The sequence below is a fragment of the Austrofundulus limnaeus genome, unplaced genomic scaffold (assembly GCF_001266775.1).
Source record: "Austrofundulus limnaeus strain Quisiro unplaced genomic scaffold, Austrofundulus_limnaeus-1.0 Scaffold93, whole genome shotgun sequence".
Lineage (NCBI taxonomy): Eukaryota > Metazoa > Chordata > Actinopteri > Cyprinodontiformes > Rivulidae > Austrofundulus > Austrofundulus limnaeus.
Window position 1 is genome coordinate 795271 of NW_013952495.1, and position 26826 is coordinate 822096.

A 26826-nucleotide genomic window follows, 5' to 3' on the forward strand; every position below is an offset into this window, starting at 1 on the left:
TGTGTGTGTGTGTGTGTGTGTGTGTGTGTGTGTGTTTGTGTGTGTGTGTGTGTGTGTGTGTGTGTGTGTGTGTTTGACAACCATGTTAGCAAACTATCTTATAAACCACTGAAAGGATTTTATATAAACTCTCCGAAAGTAAACACTAGATGTACATTTAAAACTTTTTGCCTCAACCTCATTCAAGATGGCCGTCCACATGTTATTGACCTCTGCAAAAAAAAAAAAAAACACTTCAGTCAATTTTTTTTACAGATATTAAGCTAAAATTTGGGGGAGTTCAGTTAGAGGACCATGTGAACAGTCCAGTCTATGATGTATAATAATGTTAGATCTTTGTTAAAGCTTCAGCGCTGATGGAGTCAACTATGTCTGTCTGTTAGCAAAGTACCTCATGATCCATCCATCCATCCATCCATCCATCCATCCATCCATCCATCCATCCATCCATGTTATAATATTTACTTTAATAAAGTAATTACTGGGTATACATGCAGCTGCTTAACATTTTGAGTTAACCCAATTGAAGATAATTATTCTTAACAAACACAAAAATAGCTATAACTCAGTCAGTTTTACAGATATTGGGGTAAACTTTGGTGTAGTAGTGGGTATGAATCATTCTCAGCACATTCTCCAAACACTAACAGATCATTTGAGATCTTTGTTTAAAAACTTGACATGTAAGTAAGGAAGTGTTAGACGTTTGTTTACAGGATACTGGTTTCATTTCTTTCATTTCAAGTACAGAAAATCTAACCAGAACAGAAGTAATGATGTGTTTTCTGGATGAATTTCAGACTCTTCCCCTCGTCAGTCAGTCTCGGAGGTTGGTGCGTGAAGGTTCAGTCATTCAGCTGATGGATTTGCCCCAGAAAGAAACCGAGAGAAATATTTACTTGCACCTCTTCAATGACTACTTGCTAATCTCTGTACAAAAAGAGTGAGTAACCAAACAATGTTGTTCAGCGTTTCTATTATAATCCATCTGCGGCTAGCCAGCTCATCTCTCATTATCATTTGCTGCATCCTGTTTTGCTATTATCTGCTGTCTTTTGTCATCATCTCTTTAGTCTTATCACAGCTTTTCCTTCCTCTGTCCCAATTGTCATCTGTGCTTATGACGTCTGCTGTTTGCAGAGGGGGGAAATTCACGGTAATCGACCACTGTCCTGTGAAAGAGCTGCGTGCAGAGAACTTTCGTGTTAAAATTCTCTCCCTACAGAGGAACGTCTTCCGGTTGCACTGGACGAATGAGCCCCTGCTGCTAAGGACCGAATCACAGTAAGAGACTTAGACATCTGAAAACCAAACACATGAGAAACTCTAGGACAGGTTTGATTAACTTACACGTTTTTTTTTTTTCCCTTCAGATAATTCAAAGTAATTGGTACTAGGGCTGGGTGATAAAATAATTACAATATACTGTATATCGCAATAAACGTGATCACTATCAATAGAAAATATGTCAGATACAATGTTGATCATTTCACTGAGCGCACAGTATTCTGGGTAATGTAGGCAGAGGAAAGGCTTTAACTTGACCTCTCACAGCCCAGCTAAGCAAAGTTGATGGCATCAACTAACTTCACTCACCTGTTTCCTGGTCCTCTTTTCAAATAGTTACAACCAAACTAATCAATAATTATCAATATCCACTAAAATCTTGAGATTCTGGACAGAGGATTAACAAACAAAAAAGCAATTTGGCACCAAACATAAAAAAACAGTTTGATTGTTTTTTGTTGTGACAATACTTAGTGGCTTTAGTGGGTCTTTATTTTTAGTTTTGGGAATTTTTATTTTAGAACTTGTTAAAGTTCTTACAATGAATGTATGTTAATGGCTGAAATAAAAAAAAAACAGGTAATAAAATAATAACTGGTACTGCATGTACAAGACTATCTCTAATACTTGTCAGTCTATGAAACAATGACAGTTTTTTTTTTCTGTGTGATCCTTTGTAATGATGGCTTTGCACTTCAGATGATTGTTTAATAAATCATCTGGGCTTTGATGACAAAATGGTTGAATTACTTTGAAAAAAAGCTTGTTTCCAAATTAGTACATTTTGTTTTCATTTCGTGGAGGTGTTATAGCATGATTGTTGACGTTTTCCATCAAAAATGAGGGGTCTCATTTTTTTTAATATGCACAGAATCCTAAATAGGTGAGATTACAAAATAATCGCTCTTATCATTTAAAAGACAGCTCCCAGAGAAATGCTTATACATACCAAATAATCTACTAAGTCCATTTTTATTGAAAAAGAAATATAAGATGTGGAAGATATTATGATATTCCTGCTGGAAGTGCTACGGCTAGTTGTTGCTGTTACATTTTTTGCTCATAAATTATCCCAGAATTCTATATAAACAACCAACACTAACTGAGAAACATAAACTGATACAATATTTTTGAGATTAAAGTCTATTTCTTTACATTGAGTTCACTTAAAAAGCTATTTACAGCAGGTAAGATATAAATTATTTAGAAACTTTTCAGAGAGACCTACTTCAAAAGGTTTGAACTGTCACTTAAACAATAAATCTTGAAACACAAAACAGCCTTTCATATAGGGAATATATTATGTGTAGCTAGTATCACAAAGCTTCATTTATTTATTTTAGCAAAATGAGATAATTTACCAACTGTTGAAAATCAAATTTATATATTTGTCCCTATAAGGAAGTTTATCTTGATGCCTCAAACTGTTACATTTATGTAGACTAAAACCATCAATATAATATATTGTAAAATAATAATAGTGCAATGCTCCTAAAGTGGAAAATAAAACAATAAGAAGATGAAAGCAATTTCATCCTTCATCCTAGGCACTAAAATGTCAGTGTTACAAATCTAAATGTTACCTTTTGTAGTCAAATATTTACAGTAGGAATAAATAAAAGCTTGAGTGGTTTGGCCTTACACTTGCTGTCTTTGTATCATCATCAAATTCAGAAAACACTGTATGACTGATCAGGATAAAGGCAAAAAAACTCCTCATGTTTTTTTATTTAAACAGTTTCAGTAAAATGTAAACTGACACTTGCTGGACAGAACAATCATTTTAGTTTCAAATGTTTTCTTTAAAATAACATAAGAATCACACCACGAGTTTTTTTAGATTGCTGTTTAAAGTTGAAAACCATTTATCAAGTCAAAAAGTTCAATTTAATGTTGCTTTTTTAGACAATCACCAGGTAGTAAGTAAAAATGACGCTTTAGAAAGCTTTTTAAATATATGAGCCATAAAAACAGGCACAAATAAATTCTATGATCCTGAAGTTCCACCTGTCTGTTCATTAATATTTTGGAAAAGATGTTTGTTTCAATGGCATTTTGCTAAAATTAAATAATAAAACCCATTTTTAATATTTTCCCTGCAGGAGTGATAAGCTACGCTGGATTTCAGCCATCTCCAGGCCCCATTCTGAACTCGACTTTTCTGCTGCAGAAGGTATGGGTAATCTAACATGGTGTTTCACCAGTTGTGAATTATATGAGGGGGAAAAATTGGTTTTAGGTTTACTTTCAGAAACCAGCCACATGCTGAGGCGACGACACATACAGGTTGATAGTGAATGTTTGAACTTGAAAGCCAAATTGTAAGAATACACACCATGAAAAGAAGCTTCTGAGCCATTAAGAGACACCCTTCAGCTTGTTGATTGTTAAAGAGGGTGGCAAGTTTACTGACAAACAAGACATGAGCCTCCGAGAACCTAAAATTCTGGATTTACTTGGTCAAATACATGCAGGTAGTGAACTTAATGTGTTTACAGCCAAACAGCTAAAAGCATTTAAAGTTTTAGCTGATAAACTTTGTCAAAACTGTGGAGGAAAAATGCACCATTTTGATAAAAATAGATTGTTCGTCATTGCGTAAGCTCTGAAATAAGGATTCCTTCGACACCAACATCACCAGTGACAGAAAATAGCAACAACGTTCATTTCAACATTTAAGATATATTAATAACAGTTAAATATTCAGAAATATTTGTGTTCCAAAAGAAGATTTTCTCTTTGAATGGGATTGCTGCTGAACTGCACAAAATGCAGTTTGTGTCACTTATGAAACAGCATATTTAGGAACATGTTTCTGACTGAACTAACAGGCTGCTCCACTGTAGTTTTATAATTACAAATGCCCAACTGGTTTCAGGTAGACCAGCTATGTAGAACGTTAGTCAAGTGGAAATCATGTGTGTCATGCCGAAGCTCTGCATTCTTATTATTGTCTGATGACAAAAAATACAAATAAAAACATGAGCAGCTCTTAAAGAGATGTGAATAAAATAAAGTCCAGATCTGCAATAATGATAAAAGAAACTATCTATTTGCCTCTCAAATGTCACTTTTTTCCTCCTCTTTTCTGTCCAGATTTAGCACAGATGCAGTGTGTCCGGGCTTATGTGGCCCAGCAGCCAGATGAGTTGTCTTTAGAAAAAGCTGATGTTATTGTGGTGCACCAGGACACCAGCGACAGTAAGTCAACCACATAATTAAATCCAGGATTCCCATGCTGATCGCTCGCATTGTTTTATTACAAAAACTGCACAGATTTGCGCATTAGAGGAAATTAAGCTCTCAGTTCCTTCATATTTGATTTTCCCTCTTCTTTTTTAGATTGGGTAGAGGGAACCAAACTGTCAGACTTAAATCAGGGATGGGTGCCCAAGTCCCATTTGGAGGTCATCATCAACCCCAAAGCCAGAAAACAAAACCTGTCGGATGCCTACAAACTGACGACGGTTACAGCTGAAGTCTGAAGACTACAGGAGTAAACAGAGGGATGTCATGAATGTGTCACTCCATAATTTATCTCCTGTGTGCTTCTGGCTGCTGCACACTGAACAGTGGATATATTAATGCTATGTAAATAAAGTGTGCACATGTCCAGCAACTACAACTACAAACTTTGTACAAATTACAAAGATGTAGAATTAGGCCTTGTTGGTTTCACTCTGTGGAACGTTATATTCATGCAGGACAATGCATAGGTTGGTATGAGAGACATTCTCAGTAATTCCTCACACTGTTTAATGCAAGACATTTTCTGTACATCAGTGCTTTCAAAGTGCATTGAAACATTTGTTTAAAAAAAATCTAAGGGAGTTTTTTCTACTTGCAATACTATTTTTGAAAAAACCTTTTCGTGTGTGCAGAATGACTTGAATCTAAAGACTTTGATGCCAAAATGTTTGAGAAAATTGCTTGTTGGAGCCCTGCATGCATAACGGGTAACAGGTATATGCATTGTCTAAAAGACAATTTACTGATGTACAGAGCTTTGTGTAAGAAAACATTTAAAAAAATTCACGTTGATGGAGAAAAAAAAACATTGTTTGGTTTATGTACATGTATTCATATTAAAGATGCTTTATGTTCATGATTTATGTTCAGGAATAAACTACACAGTTTTAAAAAACATTGCTTGTGAAATGTAGACTTTTCTTGTTTCGTGGCATATTTTAATATTTCAAAACGAGCTGTGTACAGAACAAAATGAACAGTTCAGGTGGTTGAAAAAAAAAGGTAAATTTTATGCACGTATCACACAGTTTCCAAGCTCTGCCCCCGGATTATGTGCTGCCAAATAAGGCAAAACAAACATAAACAAGCGCACAATTCATCCAATCTGGTAGAGAACTCTGCTCGTGCTTTTTTCTGATAGGCACAATTTGTTGTCAGTTTTATTGCTTGCCTCTGATTGGCTGTTTTTTTCTGGTAGGCGGTGTCGTTTGCCTTTGTTGTTGTTTTCGTACGACATCCTTACTGCAGTCGACATCTTTGAAATCTAGCTCCGTCTTGTGCGTTTTGATCGTGTTTTTGAGCTCAAAAATAATCTCAAGAGGTTTTTTGAGGAACCGTATCACCTAGCGACTGAATCTGGACTTGATTTGTATGGTGTGAGGTTTGTTTTTTGTGTTTTAAAGGTAATAATAGAGACGTCTTAAAAATTCGTTAGCATGTTCATTGCTAGCTAGCCAATACATAACTGATTCCAGTCTTTCTTTTTAAAATAAACTTAAATATTAAAGCTTTTTTGTGTATAGAAAATGATGGTAATAAACGGAGAGCGTAGATTAGTTTGTTTCTGTAGTGAGGTTTTCGATTTTAGCGTAGTAAAATAAATAAAGTGTGACGTGGCCTGGGGTTGTGATGAACTTGGTTAGCTCAGAAACTCTGGTGTCATCCTGACCACAACACGTTGTTCCCCGATTATAAAAGAGACCTAATCTGTTGCCAGCTGGTCTCATCTGGCAGTTTTTAGGCTCCTGATGTGAAAAAAACTAAAAAATCTCTGTCTCAGCCCATTATTTAATGTTAAAACTTTAAACCTTGTTGTATTCTGTCTTTGCTCCTATAAGAATGACTGTGCTATCTTGTTGTAGGTTTTGTGGCAATTTTGTGAACTTATTATTGATTTTTTATTTGTTTATTTTATAATAAAATCCTAATTTAAATATCCGTTTTGAATAAACCTTGTATATAATTTGCAGTCAGCTGAATGTGTTTAAGCCATTACACTTATAATTCCAATGTCTATCAGAGTTTTTTTTTTTTTATTTAATCGAGGGTTCAAACACCAAAACATAAACTCCACAAGGACAAATGAGCATAAATTACCATGTTTTTCTGTGCTTGTTGAAATATAGGATTTGGATAGTAAATGTGCAATAAAATGCACTGCACTTTAATGCTACATAACTTTCAATGGAAGCTCAAATTTATATTTTATCAAGCAGTTAATCATCAAACCTATACAATTTTATTTTTACAACCTTACTGTCAGAGATTTACAATACATAAATGCAAATAAAAAAATGTCAGGATCAGTTTTCTTAAAGGTTTATAGTTTTTGTTATTAAGCTTGCACACAAATACTGTTTAAAATGTTTGTATTTATGTAAAATACTAACCCAAACATGGTCAATGCACCTAACTTGATTAAACCATTGTGAGACTCGCCCTTCAGGCTGACAGTCACTTGTTCACAGGGTGGTTTAAGTCAGACGGCGCTTGTTCTCCATTGTCTGCTCAGTAAAGGAATTCATTGTGAGACCCTTCATTTTTCCTCATGTTGCTTTCAGATGGCCAGTCCTTATCAGCGCTCTGTACCGCTGGAGGTGAGGAGAGCGGAGGGAGAACGAGTTCGGGCCAAGCATCCTGACAAAATCCCGGTCAGTGTGGCTGCAGGTTAACTTTTATTCACAATCATGTCAGATTAAGTAAGTCAACACATGAGCAAGAAATTCATCTGATGGAGTCTTTGTTGTACCTCTTCATTTAAATCTTTACATAAAGCTTACTTTATAATAAAAAATCACATTTATGATTCCTTTTAGATATATTTTTTTATTTAAAGGGATCCCCGATTAGTTGTAACATTAGACTTTATATGATAAACATGTACTTTAACTGTAAAATAAAGACTGTAAAAATACTGTAGGATGTTCAGTTTTTATAATTTCTAAACTAAAAGTTTAAAAATATATTTTAACACAGACGGAGCCATTTTATTTACATGCTAAGCATTCTGGGTAAATGATGACATCAACTAGGTCATTGGTGCGAGGCTGCTAGCGAGCTATATCCACCCTGAAGGTTAATCTCGGACAATATCTGATGATCGACTCTTTTAAATGAAACCAGAGAGCGTTGACAGAGAGAAGAAGGTAGAAATGACTCAGCCTGTAACTGAAAATATAGATGGAGGACAACAGAGCTGCTTCATGGAAGAAGAACCTCAGCTAAGCCTGTTAACTTTAGCGTTAGCCCCGATGCTATCACCATATATATATGTATTAGCTCAGCACTAAACATTCTCCTCTCGTCACTGAGGTCCTCCATCCACATGACAGAGAGGGGAACACAAAAATGAATCAGCCTGTAACAAAATATGGATGGAGGACCTCAGTTTAGCTTGTTTGTCGCGCTAGCGCCGAGCTAATACATATAAGGCAATATAGCATGGGCGCTAGCGCAAAGGCTAACAGGCTAAGCTGAGGTTCTTCTTCCATGAAGCAGCTCTGTTGTCCTCCATCYATATTTTCAGTTMCAGGCTGAGTCATTTCTACCTTCTCCTCTCTGTCAACGCTCTCWGGTTTCATTTAAAAGAGTCGATCATCAGATATTGTCCAAGATTAACCTTCAGGGTGGATATAGCTCGCTAGCAGTCTCGCACTGATGACCTAGTTGATGTCATCATTTACCCAGAATGCTTTGCGTGTAAATAAAATGGCTCTGTCTGTGTTAAAAAATATTTTAAAAAATTTTACAAAACTAAACAGCCTACATTATTTTTACAGTCTTTATTTTACAGTTAAAATAAATGTTTATCAAACAAAGTTTAATGTTACAACTAATCGTGGATCCCTTTAAGAGAGGTTGTTTTATGTGTTTTACTTAAAAAAATCAAAACATTGTGCGTCTTTGCAAATTCCAAAATGTTCTCTTTGTTTGTTCTCAGATCATCGTGGAGAGGGCCCCGAGGTCACGAGCTCCTGAACTGGACAAGAAGAAATACCTGGTGCCGTCAGATTTGACAGGTGACTTTCACATGAACATGAACATACAGGTGTTAAAAGGTGGAGAAAAAGTTTCACTGGGCATTTTTTAAACCTTTTCTTTCATTTCTTCTGACATGAAACAAAGGAATTGCGTGACCTAAACTGACCAGCTGACTATTTCCTTCCTTTTTTTCCCAGTCGGCCAGTTGTGTTTTCTGATCCGTCAGCGTATGTCTTTGAGACCGGAGGAGGCGCTCTTCTTCTTTGTTAACAACTCCCTCCCCCCATCCAGCTGTCCTCTCTCTACTGTATACGAGGTAAAAGTATCTACACATGAGCAGACTCCCTGTGGCTAACATTAGAGAATATTTTTCTACCTTTAATTTCTTTCATTTTGAAAATCCGGAATTCTTATTTTTGCTGAACTGAATGCTTAAACTTTCAGTCACTACTAAAGAGCTATTAATTTATAAGCTATTTAGGCTTCCTTTTCTATATTTATTGAAGATTTCTTATTGTTTCACACTAACCAAATTTCCCTCTGGGATCAATAAAGTGTTTTTGAATTTTTGAATTGAATTAACTATGAGTCTTTCTGTGCTCGTTGTGTCGCAGGAGCACCACGAGGATGACCTGTTTCTCTACATGACCTACAGCAACGAGAGCGTGTATGGTGCCTGAAGTGGAACAAAAGACTGAGAGAGAATGAGAGCACGCAGAGAGAGGATGGAATAGAGAGGTTGAAGTTTTTATTTTGTGCTTTGCACCACTTTAATTGTCAATATGAGTTTTGATGGAGAAAGGACAAACTTTGTACAGAGTGGAACTGGTCGGATTTTTTAATCTTGGACTGAGTTTTCAAAAAACTGAACTCTAAGCCACAGTGTGTGTGTGTGTGGTCTTTCTCTTTTTAGGGAGGGCTTTAAAAGAAATGAGTGCAAATAAAAGGAAGTACTGAAAACGCTCATGATCTTTCTCAGTCATCTGTATTTAATGCAAATAGAATTTTTGTTGGTTTGCTTTTTGTAAATTATCATAACTTTTGTGGAAATAAAGAAAATTCCAAAAATTGGTTTGCTCTGCATATTTATGTCTCTATTTAACAGCGTAGAAGAGAAATTTAGTCGAATTGCTAAATGGGGGGAAAATGAATATTTAAATCACTTCACATGCTGAAAAGTTTTGTTTGCACATGAACTGAGAAAATTTTGTTACTGTGAAAAAAAAACGAACCACAGATTATTGAGCTTAGCAGAGAGGCATTATTTATAGACACAAGTGCCAACATGAGAAGCTTTTCAAACATAATACATGTGATTTAGAGGAAGGACCGAAGTAAATAAGGGGAAGTGTTCAGTCTACTGAGTAGATGAGTCTCATTTTGACTGAACAGCAGGAACTTTTTTTTATTTTATTTTTTTTTACACCTCTCTGGACATCTTGACACAGCATTTGTGCTACTGGGTGGAGAGAAAGTTGCATAACCTCTGAGAGCTGACCAGAAACTTTTCAGAGTAAATTGAAAGTTGGGAGCCACAGGAGAGAGAGGAGCCATGGAGATGCAGGAGGTCGGAAAGAAGAAGAGTGATGAAGATGAGGGAGCTGGTGCAGCTTTGGTGGAGGTGAAAACTCAAAGTGAGCAAAAGTTTCATCAATAACATTTCTGTGTAATGCTCAGCAAATTTTACAAAACTATAATTACAAAACAAGTGGATTTTGTGTGTACATTTGAACAGAGAATATGTGGAGTATTTCAAAATAAAATTCTGATATTTTTTGTTTTTTATTTTATATTTTCATCTTTAGAGGAAGCAGAACCAAGTGATTACGACCAACTGCAAAGTCCATCTGAGGACATCTACTCTGAGACATTTTTTAACGAATCTCCAGTACAAACAAAAGAAGGTACACATTTATATAAAATGTTACATGATTTTTTTCATTTTGAGTCACAATGGAAAAGCTAACAAAAAAAAAAAAATCAGTTGTTAGCTTATTGTCTCTGATGAGAGAAAACACCTAAAACCCCACAGGTTTCAGCACGTCTCCGGATATCTGTCTCTGTTCAAACCCTCAAACCAAGAGGTTTTTTAGCTGATAATTTCATTTGAAGTAAAAATATAAATTCAGCTGGTGTGTGTAGCTGGTTTTTACTCACGATGTTTGCTTCAATCCTGAGGTTTTAACCACTCCAGGAATAAGTAGTTTTATGAGACAGCTTTTTTTTATATAAAGTGTCAGGATCTGTGCCTTTGGATTTGATTGATTTCCTTTTTTCTTTTTTTGATTTACTTCCTTTGTTTTTGTTTTTCTCCCACTACTTTTTCATACTTAGCTCCTGCTCTTCTGTTCTGCCACACCCCACATCTGTTCTCTTTTATTATTAGTTCCAGCTGCTGCTGCTTATTAAACCTACCTCCTCAGCCTTAATTCATCTTTAGTCAAATGTTGTGTGTTCTCACGCCATGTCAGCTTCTGACTTTGTGCTCATCTGGAATTATTATTATTATTATTATTATTATTATTATTTTTTTTTTTTAATATTTGACTTCCTCGTGTCGATCTGCAGTAAAATGTCCCCATAAACTCACAGATTGTTGCTTTATAGGTGTAAATATTTGTTACATCTCTAATAAAAAGAAAAAGTCTATATTTGATGTAGGAATAACTGAAAATAATCTTTGGGGGGAAAAATCTGTAAGAAAATAGTCTAAAATCTAAACAAACTCATTGGGTAATATAATATAAACAGTATATAAATTTAGGGGGAATGTAAGAAAGTTTGTGTTTGACTGATAATTTCTTTGGTGTAAGAATGTTTCTTGACAATAAATTGTATACCGTTGGTAAGCCTGTTAATTTCCATTTTAAAATCCCTTACGTGAGGAATATGGAATGTGGGATGAGCAGTAGAGCAGAGTATGTGGGTGCACACATGAAAAATTTGACAAATCTTCTCAGTCAAACAGCTTCTTTTGTTTTGAGCTTCTGGTACCTGCAGGTGCTGCCAATCAGGTGCCTGTAATAAAATTTATTGTCAAGAAGCATTTTTTGCAACAAATAAATAATCTACCAGAAATAATCTGTGCTAAATTTATGTATATTGCAAATATTCACATTTTAAATCACATAGAACTAAGAAAAACCTAAGCATTTGATAAAAAAGGGTTTTAAGACTCAATCTTTCATTTTTTATACTTCTCAAGGTAAAAAAAAATCTTGGTTTTAAACACAATATGTCTTTTCGTTCTTTCTTAAAAAAAACAAAACAAACAAAAATAAATACATCAATAGAAAAGCTTTTTATTTTTTTAAATTTCCACTAATTTTATAACGACTTTCAAAAATGAAAACGCTTCGTTGTTTTTGTAAATGCTGTGGTTAGAGCTTCCTGAGTCAGTCACTAAACTAAAAGTATGATTCATCTTTCGTATTTACTTAAAAGAAAAAAACAGTTACTCTACTGGAAGAAATGTTACTCAACACCAGACATTTTGCTGTTGTGTGTTTTTTTTTTAATTTATCTTGTTTATCAGCTGAGGACAAAGATAAGTGATTGTGTTCTTGCTGGTGTTTGTGTGTTTTTGGTCTGCAATGTTGACAATATAACATTTGGAGTTAGTCCAAGTCAAAATGGCCATCACAGCTAATCAATGTAACCCATCACAAAAACAACACCACTTAGTGAAATTTACAGATATTGAGTTAAAGTTTGATTGGATAGTAGCTGAGAGTAATTCACAACACATACTAACAGATCGTGTGGTGCCAAGTGTAAAATAGAATGTTAAAAAATGTCACTAACACATTTTCATTATTTAGCTCACTTTCAGAGCATTAAGCAAATTTCCCTAACATTTTAGTTATTTAGCTCACTACTGTTACATTTTGCTAATTTTTACGTAATGATAAATTTCAATGTTAAATGTTACGTCTAAAAGTTTAATTTTAATTCTAAAGCTAAAAGTTAAAAATAAAATTTCATTTAAGTATTTCAGAATGGAATGCAGCCTTTGTTGGAGTGCGTCACGGCTCTTGTTATGACATCATCATCCTGAGACAAAAGAAAATGCTAATGCTAAGATCAGCCAGCGGCCGTCATATGTCTGGTAGGGAAGTCAGTGTTTGGTTTTGTGTAGGATGATGATGATGTCATAACAAAAGCCACACACCAGCTGTAAAGGCTACATTTCATTCCTAAATTCTTGAATGTAAGTTTTGTCATTTAGCTGTAACATGTAAGATTTAATTTTTATATTTAGATTTAGGACTCAATATTTACAAATAACATTTTCATTTTAGATTTAGTAATAAAAAGCTAAATGTAAGGAAAGTGAACTAAATAATTAAATGTTTGTGGAAATTATTAACTAGGATTTTACACTCAGAAAGAGATTTAAATAATAAAAATGTGGTAGTGATCATTTAAAACATTTTATTTTACACTTAGTGCCCCATACAAGAGAGATATCTGAGTTTATGTTACTTTTACAGTTTGGATGTGATTTTTTTTAGCTTAAAATAATCTTGTGATGGTGGACATGCATTCCTATGAGATGCTAGACTTTTAGTTGGTATAATCGTGGGACTAGTTGCAACGACAACAACAACAAAAAAGATAAACCTAAACTGTCCTGTTTGAATTTTATGAAATCCTTTTTATAAAATACTCATTAGAGGAGAAGAAATCAAGTAACATATACAGTATTTATGATGAATGGTTTGGTGTAACTCTGTGGAAAGAAATTAATTTTTGTCTGAAAAGTTTTGAGCATGACCTTGGTTTTTTATTTTTATTTATTTATTTTTTGCTTGTTTACAAGTTTGAAAACAGCAACAATCATATCTTCATGTTCTTTGTTTGGAATCTTTTAACCCAAACACTGATGTGAAAGAACCTGAAGTGAAATCCTATCTGTTGTTTTGGAGTTAATGTCGCACACACACACACATGCACACAGATTCATTGGCCGTCTCCCAATATGAACACAGAGACAGATTAAAGTTTTAGAGGAATGCAAGGACAAACCATGCACTGTCCCACATGAACAGTTTGACGGCTGCCGTGCTGCCATGGTGACGAGACAAACGGGGTCTCTTTAAGCTGCACTGGAGCAGGCAGGGGTGAGTCTGCAGAGCAGGAAGACGGAGCAGGACACAGGGAACCAGCCTCCCCACTCAGAAACAGATCATGTACATTAAATTCTGTCGTTGGGGCTCTGAGGATAAAAAAGATGAGAACTCATCCTCCAAGCTGACTGTTGAGCTGGGCGAGGAGAAAGGTTAGGATGGAGTTTTCATGCTGGTCTGTGTTGTGCTCACTGATGATCTCTGCTTGTTGTTTTCCTCTTTCAGCCAAGGAGACTAAAGGAAACGAACGCCTGTTCCGCTACGGCTGTGTTTTTCTGACTGTGCTCTGCTTCATCTTTCTGCTGGTCATCGTCTTCCTCAGCATGAAACGTGAGTACCTGCAGACATCGAGGCAACAAACTGCAGCTCTGAGGCACAACCAGTGAAGCAGAGAAACACCAAAATGGCTCAGGATCATGCTGCGTTTCTTTCTGGTTTTGCAAACTGCACCCAGCTGCAGCCTGGAGGTGTTATTATTTCACCTCCTTCTGTCTTTTTTTGTCTAGTTGGATCTGGATCCCCTCCCTGCACCGTCCAGCAGTGTCCACACTTTAACCCCAAGCGTAAGTGTAAAGCTGGAAACTTGCAGTACAAAATAAAATAAAATAAAAAAAAATCAACAGAACTTGGATAAGCAAAGTAAAAACATCTGATATGTTCTGCTCTCTTAGCTGACAGAAGTAAAAAAGAAGAAAAATACATTTAAGGAAGTTATTTTATCATTTATTGAAGGGGGATTTTTAAAATGTAATTTACCATAAGTCTTTTCATTTTACTGGAGAACAAAAGATAAATGTTTGGTTGAGTCAAGTTGAACACAGAAGAAGAAGAAAAATATTTTTATCTCGTCATAGTTTCCTGGTATTTTTCTTTTTAGTCTTTTCTTGTGGAGTCTTGACTGAACTTGAGTCCACTTTTGCTTCCAGAGCATGAGCAGCTGTGCGCCAAGGGCTGGATTTACTTCAACAAGTCGTGTTTCTTCCTGTCCACCCTCAGACTGCCATGGGCTGAGAGTCAGAAAAACTGTAGCTCCGGTGGTGGATCTCTGGCTGTCATCACCACTCAGAGCCTCCAGGTGGGTCTGAGGAGCACCTGAACTCTGCTGTTTGCTCCCTTCTTTTCTCTGAGACTGATCTGGGTTCTCTCTTTAGAGTTTTCTGACATCCAAAGGGAACCTGAAATACTGGATTGGTCTGAGACACGTTGACAATTCCTGGAACTGGGTTGACCACAGTCAACTGGAGCAGAGGTGAATTTTGGGAATAAAATTCAATTAAAACGAATGCTTATTGCTCGCCAACTTTCATGTCAAATTTTTATTTACCTCATGCTTAGAAGTGCTGGAGCCAAATTTAATTCAACATTTATAACTTGAGTTATAACCATTTTTGCATTGGTTAAGGTTGATTAGCTATGGCAGTCATCTTGAAGCGGGTTGACTCCAAGGGCTAATGGGTTTGATGTACAACCCCAATTCCAATGAAGTTGGGACGTTGTGTGAAACTAACAAAACAAAACAAAAGAAGGTGATGTGAAAATCTTTTTCAACCTATATTCAATTGAACACTACAAAGATATTTAACGTTCAAAAACTTTATTGATGGCTTTTTGTAAACGTTCTCTCAATTTTTGTTTAATTCTTAATATTTATGTTTTACACAATATCCCAACTTCATTGGAGTTGGGGTTAGGTTTGTACCACAACAAAGCTTAGCTCAGTGTCTGTGAAACTGAGTTCTAGCAGTTTTTATTTTTATTGTTTTGTAGGCAAAGACTGATTTAGCTGTGGTGGTCATCTTGAAATAGATTGACTCAAAAAGTTAATCAGCTGTATATTTACATCCAACAATCCTTTCCTGGGAGTTTTATTCAAATCTGCCAATTGGTTCATTTGATAGAGCACAACATTTCTTGGAGAAGATTAAAAAAATGGATACACTTGTACTTTTTACAAGCCCTCCCTTAGTTTTATGACCTGGATGATAATCATCTGAGTGGATTCGAAGGTTTCCGATCAGTCAGCAAACTTTGTTTATGCAAATACAACAAAACTACTGAGTTTGGTATTTGGAAGTTTTACTTATTTTTTTCTTTCATGCCTCCAGTATTTTATGTATCTCTTATAAAATAACTGAAAGTAGCTTTTAGACTTTCTTACCGAAGAAAATAAAAACAGGAACAGATCTGGTTTCTTGGAATTTAAAAGAGCAACATCTTCTTTCAGCTACTTGATTTTTTTTTGTCTTTTCTTCCATTTGTTCAACTTCTATTGACCCAAAAAGAAAAAACTGATTTTTTTTTTAGTATCTGCATCTGACTTTGGTTCCTCTTTCAAAACAGTTACAAGAGTTTTTTTTTTTTCTGTTTCTGCCTAACTAAAAATAAAAACGATGTGCAACAACAAAACAACACTTTCTGTCTGATCACAGTTTCTGGGGTAAAGCTCCTCGAGACGGAGACTGCGCCTTCCTGAGCAGCGAAGATCCAGCTGAGACGAACTGGGACCGAGCTTCCTGTAAGGCTTCCACTTATTTCATCTGTCAGCAGCAGATCTGAGGGCTTCTGGGTGGTCCTGATCGAGCATTTCATCGAGCATCAGCAAATATGAAGTGCAAAGTTTGAATAAAATTTTAATAAATATCCCTAACACATTTTTATTATTTAGCTCACTAATTTTGAGTGTAAAATCTTAGCAAAAAATTTCTAACAATGTTTTTTTAATATATATTTTGTAATTTAGCACACAGTTGTTACATTTTGCAAATTTCTGCTAAATGTAAAATGGTATATCTAAATATTAGACTAAATCTACATGTTGTAAATGTTGAACTTTACATTTCAGTCTTTCGGAATGAAACAGCCTTTGTCATTGGTGTGTAACTCATGTTTTGATGTCATCATCCTGAAGTTGTAGCAACTGCTAATTCTGTTAACCCTGCTAATGTAGCTAATGCTCTGAAGATGGCATTTAAAATTTAAATTCAAAATGTTTTCATTCAAAACAATATGAATGGTACCTGTGATTTGGCAATTTGAAGTCTTGTAGGGAAACGTTAGCAGCGTTAACAGCGTTAGCAGTGTTAACCACATTAGCAGTGTTAACAGCGTTAACAGTGTTAACAGTGTTAGCAGTTTTAACCACGTTAGCAGCGTTAACAGCGTTAGTAGCGTAAACAGTGTTAACAGCGTTAGCAGCATTAGCGGTTGCTTTTGTCTCAGGAAGATGACTTCATAACAAAAGCGCACCAAAGGCAAAAGCTTTGTTTCATTCCAAAAGACTTATTTCACAATTTCATAATTTTTTCACAATTTCACAATCTTTAACTAGGATTTTACACTCAGAAAGTGACCTAAATAATGAAAATGTGTTAGTGACATTTTTTAAACATTTCATTTCACACTTGGTGCCTCATAAGCAACTAAATAACAGCAAATCATTTCATTTTTCATATCGCACTCCAGTCAGTATCCAGAAAATTAACAAAGCTTGTTTGCTTAAAAAAACTATTTTTTTTTAAGTGTGATGTACTTTCTAACTTCAGTGTGTGGTGCATTTTGTATTCTAGTAGTGTTGCTGTTTATAAGATCAATCACTTGACCTGAATGATTTTTCTTCCTGCTGAAACACAAATAAAAGCCAGTAATTTTCTTTTAAGAAGGTTTATTTTTTTCAAAAAAGTACTCTTAGTTATATCACAACTTCAGTTTCTCTACTACAACTTCTGATATACTACTATAAAAATAACACACTCTTTTCCTATATAGCTCAATACTGCAGGAATAATTGCACAGTTCAAAGGAAGGGAAAGGATATACAGCTCATATAACTTATCAGGCAGAGTCTTATACTATATAATTCTGATGTCGTGATCCTCCTTTGACTCCTCCATCTCCAGACCGAAAGCACTGTTACGGATCACCTCCCAGCTCGCCTTTGCCTTCCTGTTGATGCTTTCTTTGGATTTAGTCCGAAGCACGGGGGATCCCTTTGATGTGTCAACCTTCTCCTGGTCCTCTTTTTCATTTTGGTCCTTCCTGGAGAAAGCTTTAATGTAGCGACGCATCTTTTGCAATATAGTGTCTTTTCTGTCCTCAACCCTTCAGGAAAAAAGGAGCAGCTGAAGTAAATGTTGTGTCTAAACAGATTTCAAACGTGGTCAATGTAGATGGTAAATGTCTGAACTTATATAGTGCTTTCTCAAGTCCCAACAAACTTCAAAGGTCATTACATTACAGACATTCACTCATTCACACAGTGATGATGGTAAGCTACACTGTAGCCACAGCTGCCCTGGGGCAGACTGAAGGAGGGAAGGCTGCCATGCACCAGCCTTTGGGCCCTCTGACCACCACCAGCAGGCAAGGTAGATGAACTGTCTTACCCAAGGACACAACGACTGAGACGGATGGAATATTCAGACCTTAAAATGACACAGCTTCAGGAAAGTTCCTACTGTATCTACACTAAAAAAACTTTTGCCAATTCATCAGAACCTAAATAACATTTAATATATTCAGCATTTAGTCAGATCTGAGAAATCTTATTTTCGTCGTTTCAGTGTTGCTCTTTACTGGAGCACTTTGTAATTTGGAAATAAAAAAGGAATATAGCCTCATGAGGATATTCACTTTCTGCTCTGTGTTTCATTCAGATTGGTTTGGAACCTTTTTTCAACATAAAATAATTGGTAATTTTAACTTATTGTTAAAAATATTGTTTGATTTTATGTTGATGAGGTTCTACTCATCAGTAATAGGAAAGTGAAATTAAAATGCACATCAAACATATAATATAAATATATATAAATCTGTCTGGCTGTGGGCTACAGTTTTATGGGGTTGATCATTGCCCCTTTTTGGCCCCCTCATAGTGCCACCCCTGGTGATAATAAACTTGTTTAGCCAAGAAAATGTTGCAACTGTTGATTGCAATTCTTGATTCGTTATAACACAAAAAGGTGGTCCAGCACATACAGAAATATTTGTTTTTAATTCGTAATGAAATAATTAATTATCTTTTATTTTCTTGCAGAATTATTTAATGTCAAATTTGAGAGGTAGGTCAGAGGTCATCTTTATGTTGAGCTGAACACAATTTTGAATTCTCAGTTGTTGGTTTTTCAGTGTTCAGCCACTCATTGAGTTATTTCCACTCAAGAACTGAGTTGAACCACTCCTTTCTTGACAGTTTTTTCTTACCTGAGATACCAACGCTCCTTCAAGCCGAAGCTAACCCCACACACTCCGAGCCGAGGCCACAAACTGCGAGGAAACCTCCTCTCCATCATTAAAGTTGTAGCCACAACCTGCACAGTCACATCACAGCTGTAACCATGACACAGCAATTTAACTCAAGTCAAAACAATAATTATACACACGTGTGTGTGTTACCTGAGTCCTCCACAGCTCATCTCTCTCCTGGGCAACTCTCGCTTGTGTGTCACTCATCATGGCAATCAGCATATTGACAATGAGCATAGAGTTGACCAGGGAAAAGGTCACATGCAGGATGTAGATGATGGGGATGGTTTTGACGGTGGCGTCCACCGGCATGTCGATCAGACCCATGGTGAGCTCAAACTGAGAGAAGAGAGTGATGGGGAAGGAGCTGTACTGAGAAAGGCCCCCTGGACCCTGGGTCATGTATGCCATCCAAAGAGCTTGGAAGGAAAAAACACACAAAAAGTGAAGTTTGCAATAAACTAAAATTTTACCTAGCTGCACTGTCAAACAAAATCTACTCACCGGTAGATGATCCAAAGAGCACAATGAGACAAAGCCACATGAATTTTGCTACGTCTCCAAATAACATCTAGGAGGAAATTAGACAAGAACCACAAACAAGTGAGCATCAAAAACAACAACAACAACTCAAAACATTAACCTACGGCTCTGATAAGAAAGCGAATTCCAAAACTCGCAGGAAACTCTTACTGACCTTCTGTAACGTGATGATGTAAGGTCCGAGCATTTCAAAGCCACGAGCGAAGAAAAGGATGTTGCACCAGCCAATGACCAGAGCCAGCGCCATGACCTCGGTCTCACCGTTCACCCCGCAGACTCTGAACACACACAGTAACACCACCAAGAGGGCATGGAGGATGCTGGAACAAACAACACAAACAAACAGCAGTAGGGTTAGACAATGTGGCAAAATGTGGTGCTGTTAAATCAGAATTATTTTAACTCACAAGAGGATATGGAAGGGGCCTCCGAGCGCCGATTGACCAAAGTAGCGCTTTGCTCCCACCATCAGTATATCAGGGATCTGTTGGAAATACGTAGGGAAGATATTTTAGTACCATAATATAAAGTACTCAAAGATAGCACATGAGTCATGCACCGACCTCCACCACCAGGATGACGATCGCTCCCAGGACACTTATGATCTCTCCCACCAGCCGCAGACTGTCCCCATGAGTCACATAACTCTCCTGAATAGGGAAAATGAAATTAATGTGAGCCCGATTATTCAGATTATTGGGAGTTTAGTGTGAGGTTTTGGTGGGTGGAGCAAGACACTTGTTACTGTAAATAGCCTGATTGGATTAGGATAAACAGAGCTTCAACAAGATTTAAGTTAAGAATAAAATAAATTCTGAGGCTGTCAACAGTCATCTTGACAGGCTGAAATTACTCTGCTGCCTTTATAAATACTTTATTTTTCTAACCTGGTTCCAAACAGTTTTGGGTTGTTTGCTCATTTTCTTCACTTAATAATTCAACCAATAAAGGAAAAAAAAGAAAGAAAAAAGATTCCTTTCTAAAGAAACCTTTTTCTGTTTTACTCAATGACCCATGAGTAAATATGACCGTCATGAAAAAAACAACTGTTGTTCTATCCTAATCCCAAAATTTAGCACAAGAAGTAAATGAAGTAGATATAATTTTAAATGAAAATGAAAATTTTGTGAAAATGAAATATTTTGGCTGCAATCAGCGAAGACAAAAAGTGGATGGGGGTTGGGAGTTGGCGGAGGGGATTAGTGACGTTTTGGGGTTGAGTTACAAAAATACATCACTAACAACCCTAAACACACACAACGTCTTTAAAAGGCTTCATCTATTTAAAAACTGAAACCAGTTTCCTTTCACTGTGTTTTATTTCTGACTGTTCTCAAAAGTCTCTACATTGATCCAAAACATGTGAAGTTTTGGGAACTTCACTGAATGTATTTTATGTTCCGGAAATGTTTGTGGAAATCCCCCAAACAAGATCTAACAGATCTAACAGATCTAACAGATTGGGGAGGAGACCTGCTGAGATGTTTGACAGCAGAGGTGTTACCTCACACTTTACAGAACGCTGACAGTCAGTGACTCATGCCTTTTTGTCTTACTTTATAAGTAAGGGTTTCTTTTTTGGGCTGATTGCCCAACCTGTTTGTGATTGGCTTAGGTGGTTTTTACTTCTTTATATAGATTTGTAGTTTGTCTGATCTGTAACAAGTTGACGACGGCATGTAGCCAAAAGGTGTCTTGTTTTCTGCTCTTATTAAAACCATGGTATTTTTTGGAGTGCTGGTTAAGGCACCCATTTACTCTTCTCCCTTTTTTATAAGGAAATTTGAGTTGTGCGCACTAAAATTTTTTCTTACTTTATAAGAACACAAATCTTTGACCTGTTAAAAACATCTGTTTATGGGATCAAAAGATCAAGACCTATAAAAAAACTCCTTAAAGTTTCCTTCTTACTGCGTCATGATCTTCATCTATTTAAAGTTGTGCATGAGCAGAGTTTCTGTTGCCATGCAATTTTTAGAAAACCATCCATGGTTACACTTTATAAGAACTACATCTTATTTAGCTTTACTTCATCATTAATAAATGATTAGTAACATAAGTTAAAAATGTCGATCATTAAGGATCATTCGTGATTAATAAGCTATAAGTCAAAACATTTATTATTACTTTACACATAAAGGATAATTACTTCCAAAACCAACACAATCATTGTTTATTCATGCTTAATAACTCATGAATTAACTATTCTATGCTGTGTATGTACGTTAATGCTCACAGAAATGTACTTTCACAGCTCGTGTCAGACATGTAGAGAATATTTGATTTGACAATCCACTAATCCTGCAGTGTATAATTAATTAAGGCAGTTGCTAGAAGTCTTTTTGTGAACCCTTCTAAGGTGAAGATTATTTATGATTTCTTAAGTTATTTGTTAATACAGAAAAACCCAGAAGGGCCACAAGTTCCTTTACGCCTGTGGAAATCACACTGAAATCATAGTGAGTTCACACATTCTCTAACCATTAACACATGCTGTGTGAAAGCATTAATATGAGCATTTACATACATATATGGCACACAGTATACAGAATAGTTAACTCATGAGTTATTAAGCATGAATAAAGAATGAGTACACTGGTTTGGAAGTATTTAGCCTTTATAGGTGAAGAATTAATAAATGTGTTAATTTACAGCTTATTAAAAATTTCCATTAATTAATGATGTTTTTTCAAGGTTAATTAACCATTTATTAATGATTAAGTATGGCTAAATAATGTGTAGTTATTATCAGGTTTTAGTTTATTCATGAATGAAGTCCTGAGATTATAAATGCACCCCAAATAAACATATTCCACAAATATTCCACAAGAAAAAATGTTGCGAAACATTTCTTTTGCCTGAAATTTAGTACCTTACATCTCATCTTATTTGAAAGTTAAAAAGAAATATGTTTAAAAGAGCTTACAGTAAATTAGAGGGTATCAATAAATCACACATTATTGACACAAATTCATGACTGAAACCCACTTTGAATGTCTTCGGGACCTTGATGGTTTTATCGGGGTCTGTGTCCGAGAGGTTCCTGTTGGCGTCCTTTAGGGGGCGAAACATACAACACAGAGTGAAGTTCAGGATGTGGAGGAGGTACAGCACCAGCAGCATCCTTAAACGAGAGGGGGAAAAAATAAAAGGCACTCTGCATATTTACAGGAGAGAAATTTACCCTAAATAATAAAACTGAAAAGAAAAAACAAATTACCTGAAGTAATGTTTTCCGTACAGGTTCCACTTCATGCTGACCAGCTGCCTCACAGGGGTCAACTCCAGAATCCCTCTCGCCTTCAAAACACGAAAATATATTGTCAAATCCCAGTCAGTCTAATCTTTATGTGTAATGGTACAGATAGTTGTTGCTGTTAGGCTGTACCTCTCTCTTTGAGCTGCTCACAATAAGCTGCAGCACTGACATGCTGTCATCCCAGGAGTCGATCTCAGTCAGGTCATACAGGTGAGAGGTCAAAGGCCCCAGACTCCACTGGACTACATGCCTCTTATTAACCATGTGCTGGAAAACCTGAGGAGGGGGGACAGAGGATTTTACCGCAAGGCTTCAACAGAATCCGTGGGAATAATCTGACCTGGCCTCGTGGCTGCTCTCTGAACTCACCACGATGTTTCCCTCTTTAGCAGCCAGTTTGAACGGTGTGAGGCCTCGGTAGTTGGGCACCATGTCGAGGGGCAACGCCTGGTCCAGCTCCATGTCGCGTGTCATGATCAGGTCCATGGCATGGCACACAGAGTTCTTGTTGGGCTGCAGAACCAAGATGTGAAGCAAGGTGTTGCCTAGGAGACAATAAATAAATAAATAAATAAAATAAAAAACAACAACAGGACAATTACTTGAAAACAACTGACAAAACCAGAAAAAAAAAAAATCAAGGACTTGTTTTGTTTCGAGGGTCCCTGAGATGTGAAACAAAGCTCTTGACTAAATATTTTACAGAATTGTTTTCTTTTATATTGTTTTTTTTAATTATGCATTATCTTTTACAAAACATTGCTTTATTTTGTTTGGAAAACCAAAAATGATAAAACATCTAAACTATAACAGACTGCTGCTTTTTTCCTAACAGATTATGCCACAAATAGGGTTTCAAACCTCGGTAGTCTTGGACCCTGGTGCTGGCTCCGGCATCAATTAACATGTTGATAATGTCCTCGTTCCCAGTACAAGCAGCAAAAGACAGAATGTGCTCACCTGTCAAACAAAAATGGAAAATAAATTCTGTTTATTGCTTTACAAAATTTGCACACTGTTACATTTTATCCAGCCAATAATTTTTAATCTGCAACAACTTCACTCCGTACAAGATCTGAATTGGTAATAATTACAAGTATCTCAGTTTGTTGAGAGGTCTTGCTGACTCACCAAAGTACAGAAGGCCTCCTATCCTCTTCCTGAAATACAGACCGGTGACTCGAGGCGTGGTGACATCACCTCCACGACTAATCAGCTGATGAACCAGGTTGGTGTTTTGATTCATCACGGCAATGTGGAGAGCAGTGAAACCTGAGACAGGCAGAGTGAGGACAACTTCTCAAATTAGTCCAAAACACCTACAATTATGACAGATTTGTCATAAAGATTTAATTTAATAAAGAAAATTTACTGCCTCCTGTCTTAATTTGAGGAGTGGAAACTGCTTTATTTAACCAGGTAGATCTAAATCAGATTAATAACATTTTTTTTAAGAGAAACCTGGTCAAGAATGGCAGAAACACACAAACATTACCAAATCCTAAAACCACAAACATCAAAGTACAATTAAATAAATCATGATAAATAAAAGCAAAATAACAAGAAAAACCCAGACCTATTAAAAGTAGGACTAAAGTACAAGGTCACTGAAAACATTTACAAACAAATGCTTCATGTTGGCTTCAAACAGTTTGAGATTGATCCTTAAAACATTAAGAGACAAACTCCTTCAACTTCAACGTCTTTCTGCAGTTGAGCGAGCAGCAAAGTGGACGGATCAAACCGTAGCTACAGTTAATAAACTGAAGTCTTCTGACAGTGGAGAATGACCTCCTGAGGTCCTAAGGAAGTGACGCTTGGTAATGATTGGAGCAAATATGCCACAAAAAATCTTTAAGTTCAGAACCATGTAGGCAGCTGGTATTACAAATTTGAATCTAAGTACTGAGAAAGAACAAAGGTAGTACTATAACTGGCTCTGACAGGTGATGGGTTTGTTACCAGAACCAGTTCTGTCCCAGTATGAACCACACTGGCTCATTGTCTTTGTTGAATGTGAAATTCAGCGGTGAACTGAATCTCACAGCCAGTTTTCATCTTGTTATAAAAACCAGCTGGCTTTATGCGTTTCTGCACCTTGGAAAAGCTCAGAGGTCATGGGCTCATTGATGAGTTCCGGCGCTCCTTCCATCAGAGCCACGGCGGCGTCCAGGTTGTCGTTCATCACAGCAACATGAAGAGCGGTTTCTCCGAGGGCTCCTGGAGGAAAGCAATGAGAAAACAAAACCAAGATTTTGGGGTTTAGTTTTACCCAGAGGTGCCACCAAGGGGAGGGCAGGAGGGGCACAACAGCCACTGATAAATTAATGGTGGCCCCGCCCAACTGGCCCACCTTGGCACAAGAGTTTTATCCTCTTGAGTCTCAATCCTTTGCTTGATGTTCAATTTTAATTCTCCCCTCACAAGTTAAATTTAGTAGAACCTCAAAATCATAAGAACAAACGTTGTTTTTGAGCAATTAGGAGTTAAAATATGAACTGATGTCAGGGGCGCACCAATAAAACGGCTGACCAATTTTTCTGCACCGATTTCCTTAATTTTGGGAGATCGGTAGAAAAGGTTCTCATCTACCTGCACAAAGTAATGTCCAGTTAAAACAAGTATTGTTTCAAGGGTATTATCTAATGTTTTTCATTAAAATGAGATCGGAACAGTTTAAATAACTGACACTATAGGGTCACAACATACCTTTATTGTGACCTTATAATGCCTGACAATGTCAGTTATTTAAAAAAATCTGTATTGGCCAAAATTGAATCGGCAGGTCAGACTTTTTAAAGATCGATGATCAGCCAGAAAACTGCGATTGGTGCACCCCCAATTTATATTTTATTTTAAAAAAATTAAATATAGTTCCTCTGAACAAACAGTCTAAAACCAGTCTCTTCAACTTCAAGATGCAGGATCTCAGGAGGTTATAAGCAAAATATGTTTTAATATTTGAAGAGAAGACAAGTTGCAATATGTTGATTAGCAATAGTTTCTCCATAAGAAATTACCTTTAAATAAAAATAAAAAGTAACTTAGACTTATGTTTCTCAAAATGTGATTCTCTAACTTTTGCATTGTTGCATTCCTCAAAAAAAAAAAAAAAAAAAAACATAAATCTGAAATTTTGTCATGGCTTTCAGATGTTCCATTGGTTCTACCTCTTTCAAAGATGTTGGTGGATGAACAGCCAAGAAGTTTCCTGATGCAACCAGGACTGTCGTTTTTAGCCGCGTAGAAGAGAGGAATGTCACTTACACTGTTGGACAAAAAGACAGAGGCTTGGTTTAAAACTTCAAGTCGGGTCTTCCATTGGAAAGCAGTTAGCGGCCGTTTAATTACTTTTTTGTGTAGAGAAGGAACGTCTCATCCAACATCTCGTTCCATCCTTTCTTGTTCTGGAGGCGAAACCTCAGCTGGCTCCACCAATGGTTGAGCTCTCTCGGAGCAGATCGGGCTAGAGACGGGGACATTGACTCTTGGTGTTCAACTAGAAAAATGACATTAAAGGGTTATGGTTGTTTTTTTCACACAGAAAAAAATGTGTAAGAAAAGCATCGACCGATGCTGAAAGATTTTTGAATATGATTTGTCTGTCTTACCCTCAAACAATAAAAGTTCTGCTCCTCTTCTTCTCTAAATTCTCGGTCATAACCCTTAAAGTTGGACACAGCGGCTTGACGATGTTCAGCCAAGGCGCCCTCCTTATATATCACCTGACTGTGCAGGAGGTGGGTGGAGACGTGTGATGGGATTTTGAATGAACGGGTGGGGCAGGGAGGAGGAGTGGACAGGTGAGACAGTGACAGTGAGGCTGTAATGAGCAGGTGGATTTTACCTGCTGCTCAGAAATCCCACAGAGAAAGTTCGGCTTCAAGCTTACAGACCCAGAACCTCTTCATCATGCTGATTTGAAATTTATTGGTTTAGTCAGTCCGTCTCCCAGCCATCAACAGGCCTGCCCACGTTCCTCGAAGTGCCACCAAAACCTGCATGGCCACTATGATAATTCAGCAACCACACGTTGTTGTTTCAAGTGACCTGTGAAGAAAACCTGTTTGTAAAATGCTCGAATCTCAGGATTTTAATCTGCGGTTTCATAACTGATGTGTTTTTCCTTGTTCTAAA

At 36.6% G+C, this 26826-nt stretch overlaps 4 protein-coding genes across 10 annotated transcripts in view; 3 read left to right on the forward strand and 1 right to left on the reverse strand.

Annotated features, from left to right (window-relative positions):
* The window catches only part of arhgef5 (Rho guanine nucleotide exchange factor (GEF) 5), a 22336-nt gene extending 16903 nt beyond the window's left edge, over positions 1-5433 (forward strand). For both annotated transcript variants that reach the window (XM_014012619.1, XM_014012618.1), the window contains 5 exons: positions 801-943; positions 1141-1284; positions 3390-3460; positions 4384-4488; positions 4630-5433. In XM_014012619.1, the coding sequence (XP_013868073.1) occupies positions 801-943; positions 1141-1284; positions 3390-3460; positions 4384-4488; positions 4630-4772 (606 nt within the window). In that variant the 3' untranslated portion in view covers positions 4773-5433. The remainder of the gene's footprint in view (positions 1-800; positions 944-1140; positions 1285-3389; positions 3461-4383; positions 4489-4629) is intronic.
* Positions 5434-5769: 336 nt separating this feature from the next.
* Positions 5770-9588, forward strand: zgc:92606 (gamma-aminobutyric acid receptor-associated protein-like 1). Of its 3 annotated transcripts, none has more exons than XM_014012631.1 (5): positions 5770-5917; positions 7098-7187; positions 8477-8555; positions 8715-8833; positions 9132-9588. In XM_014012631.1, exons 2-5 carry the CDS (start codon positions 7098-7100, stop codon positions 9195-9197), a joined length of 354 nt encoding a protein of 117 aa, XP_013868085.1. In that variant the 5' UTR covers positions 5770-5917; the 3' UTR covers positions 9198-9588. The 3 variants fall into 3 exon arrangements, with proteins under 3 accessions (XP_013868085.1, XP_013868084.1, XP_013868083.1); XM_014012630.1 differs by having other exon boundaries at positions 5770-5912; XM_014012629.1 differs by having other exon boundaries at positions 5771-5939.
* A 337-nt stretch (positions 9589-9925) lies between these two features.
* si:dkey-26c10.5 (CD209 antigen-like protein D) lies at positions 9926-17301 on the forward strand. Of its 2 annotated transcripts, none has more exons than XM_014012628.1 (7): positions 9926-10151; positions 10323-10421; positions 13872-13976; positions 14153-14209; positions 14573-14721; positions 14798-14895; positions 16076-17301. In XM_014012628.1, exons 1-7 carry the CDS (start codon positions 10070-10072, stop codon positions 16200-16202), a joined length of 717 nt encoding a protein of 238 aa, XP_013868082.1. In that variant the 5' UTR covers positions 9926-10069; the 3' UTR covers positions 16203-17301. The 2 variants fall into 2 exon arrangements, with proteins under 2 accessions (XP_013868082.1, XP_013868081.1); XM_014012627.1 differs by lacking the exons at positions 9926-10151; positions 10323-10421 and adding exons at positions 12597-12727; positions 13569-13798.
* On the reverse strand, positions 17291-26374 carry trpv6 (transient receptor potential cation channel, subfamily V, member 6). 3 transcript variants are annotated; one of them, XM_014012620.1, is made up of 17 exons: positions 26301-26374; positions 26041-26188; positions 25860-25957; positions 24787-24909; positions 23821-23961; positions 23551-23649; positions 23059-23234; positions 22819-22965; positions 22651-22730; positions 22419-22554; positions 19994-20080; positions 19838-19914; positions 19585-19750; positions 19392-19458; positions 19038-19306; positions 18846-18952; positions 17291-17744 (listed from the first exon to the last, which is right to left on the reverse strand). In XM_014012620.1, the coding sequence occupies exons 2-17, from the start codon at positions 26169-26171 to the stop codon at positions 17495-17497; spliced, it is 2154 nt and encodes a 717-aa protein (XP_013868074.1). In that variant the 5' UTR covers positions 26172-26188; positions 26301-26374; the 3' UTR covers positions 17291-17494. The 3 variants fall into 3 exon arrangements, with proteins under 3 accessions (XP_013868074.1, XP_013868075.1, XP_013868076.1); XM_014012621.1 differs by lacking the exon at positions 26301-26374 and having other exon boundaries at positions 26041-26281; XM_014012622.1 differs by lacking the exon at positions 17291-17744 and having other exon boundaries at positions 18245-18952.
* Positions 26375-26826: the final 452 nt, after the last annotated feature.

What these genes read in the sequence shown, in the direction of transcription:
- zgc:92606 (XM_014012631.1), top strand. Translation starts at nt 7,098, where the DNA reads ATGGCCAGTCCTTATCAGCGCTCTGTACCGCTGGAGGTGAGGAGAGCG. An exon ending in AGCATCCTGACAAAATCCCG is followed by an intron (nt 7,188 to 8,476) that starts GTCAGTGTGGCT and finishes GTTTGTTCTCAG; the next exon opens with ATCATCGTGGAGAGGGCCCC. An exon ending in GGTGCCGTCAGATTTGACAG is followed by an intron (nt 8,556 to 8,714) that starts GTGACTTTCACA and finishes TTTTTTTCCCAG; the next exon opens with TCGGCCAGTTGTGTTTTCTG.
- si:dkey-26c10.5 (XM_014012628.1), top strand. Translation starts at nt 10,070, where the DNA reads ATGGAGATGCAGGAGGTCGGAAAGAAGAAGAGTGATGAAGATGAGGGA. An exon ending in TCCAGTACAAACAAAAGAAG is followed by an intron (nt 10,422 to 13,871) that starts GTACACATTTAT and finishes TTCCTCTTTCAG; the next exon opens with CCAAGGAGACTAAAGGAAAC. An exon ending in TCCACACTTTAACCCCAAGC is followed by an intron (nt 14,210 to 14,572) that starts GTAAGTGTAAAG and finishes TTTTGCTTCCAG; the next exon opens with AGCATGAGCAGCTGTGCGCC.
- trpv6 (XM_014012620.1), bottom strand. Translation starts at nt 26,171, where the DNA reads ATGTCCCCGTCTCTAGCCCGATCTGCTCCGAGAGAGCTCAACCATTGG. An exon ending in CAGGGTCCAAGACTACCGAG is followed by an intron (nt 23,235 to 23,550) that starts GTTTGAAACCCT and finishes ATTGTCTCCTAG; the next exon opens with GCAACACCTTGCTTCACATC. An exon ending in TCGTCATCCTGGTGGTGGAG is followed by an intron (nt 19,915 to 19,993) that starts GTCGGTGCATGA and finishes TATTTCCAACAG; the next exon opens with ATCCCTGATATACTGATGGT.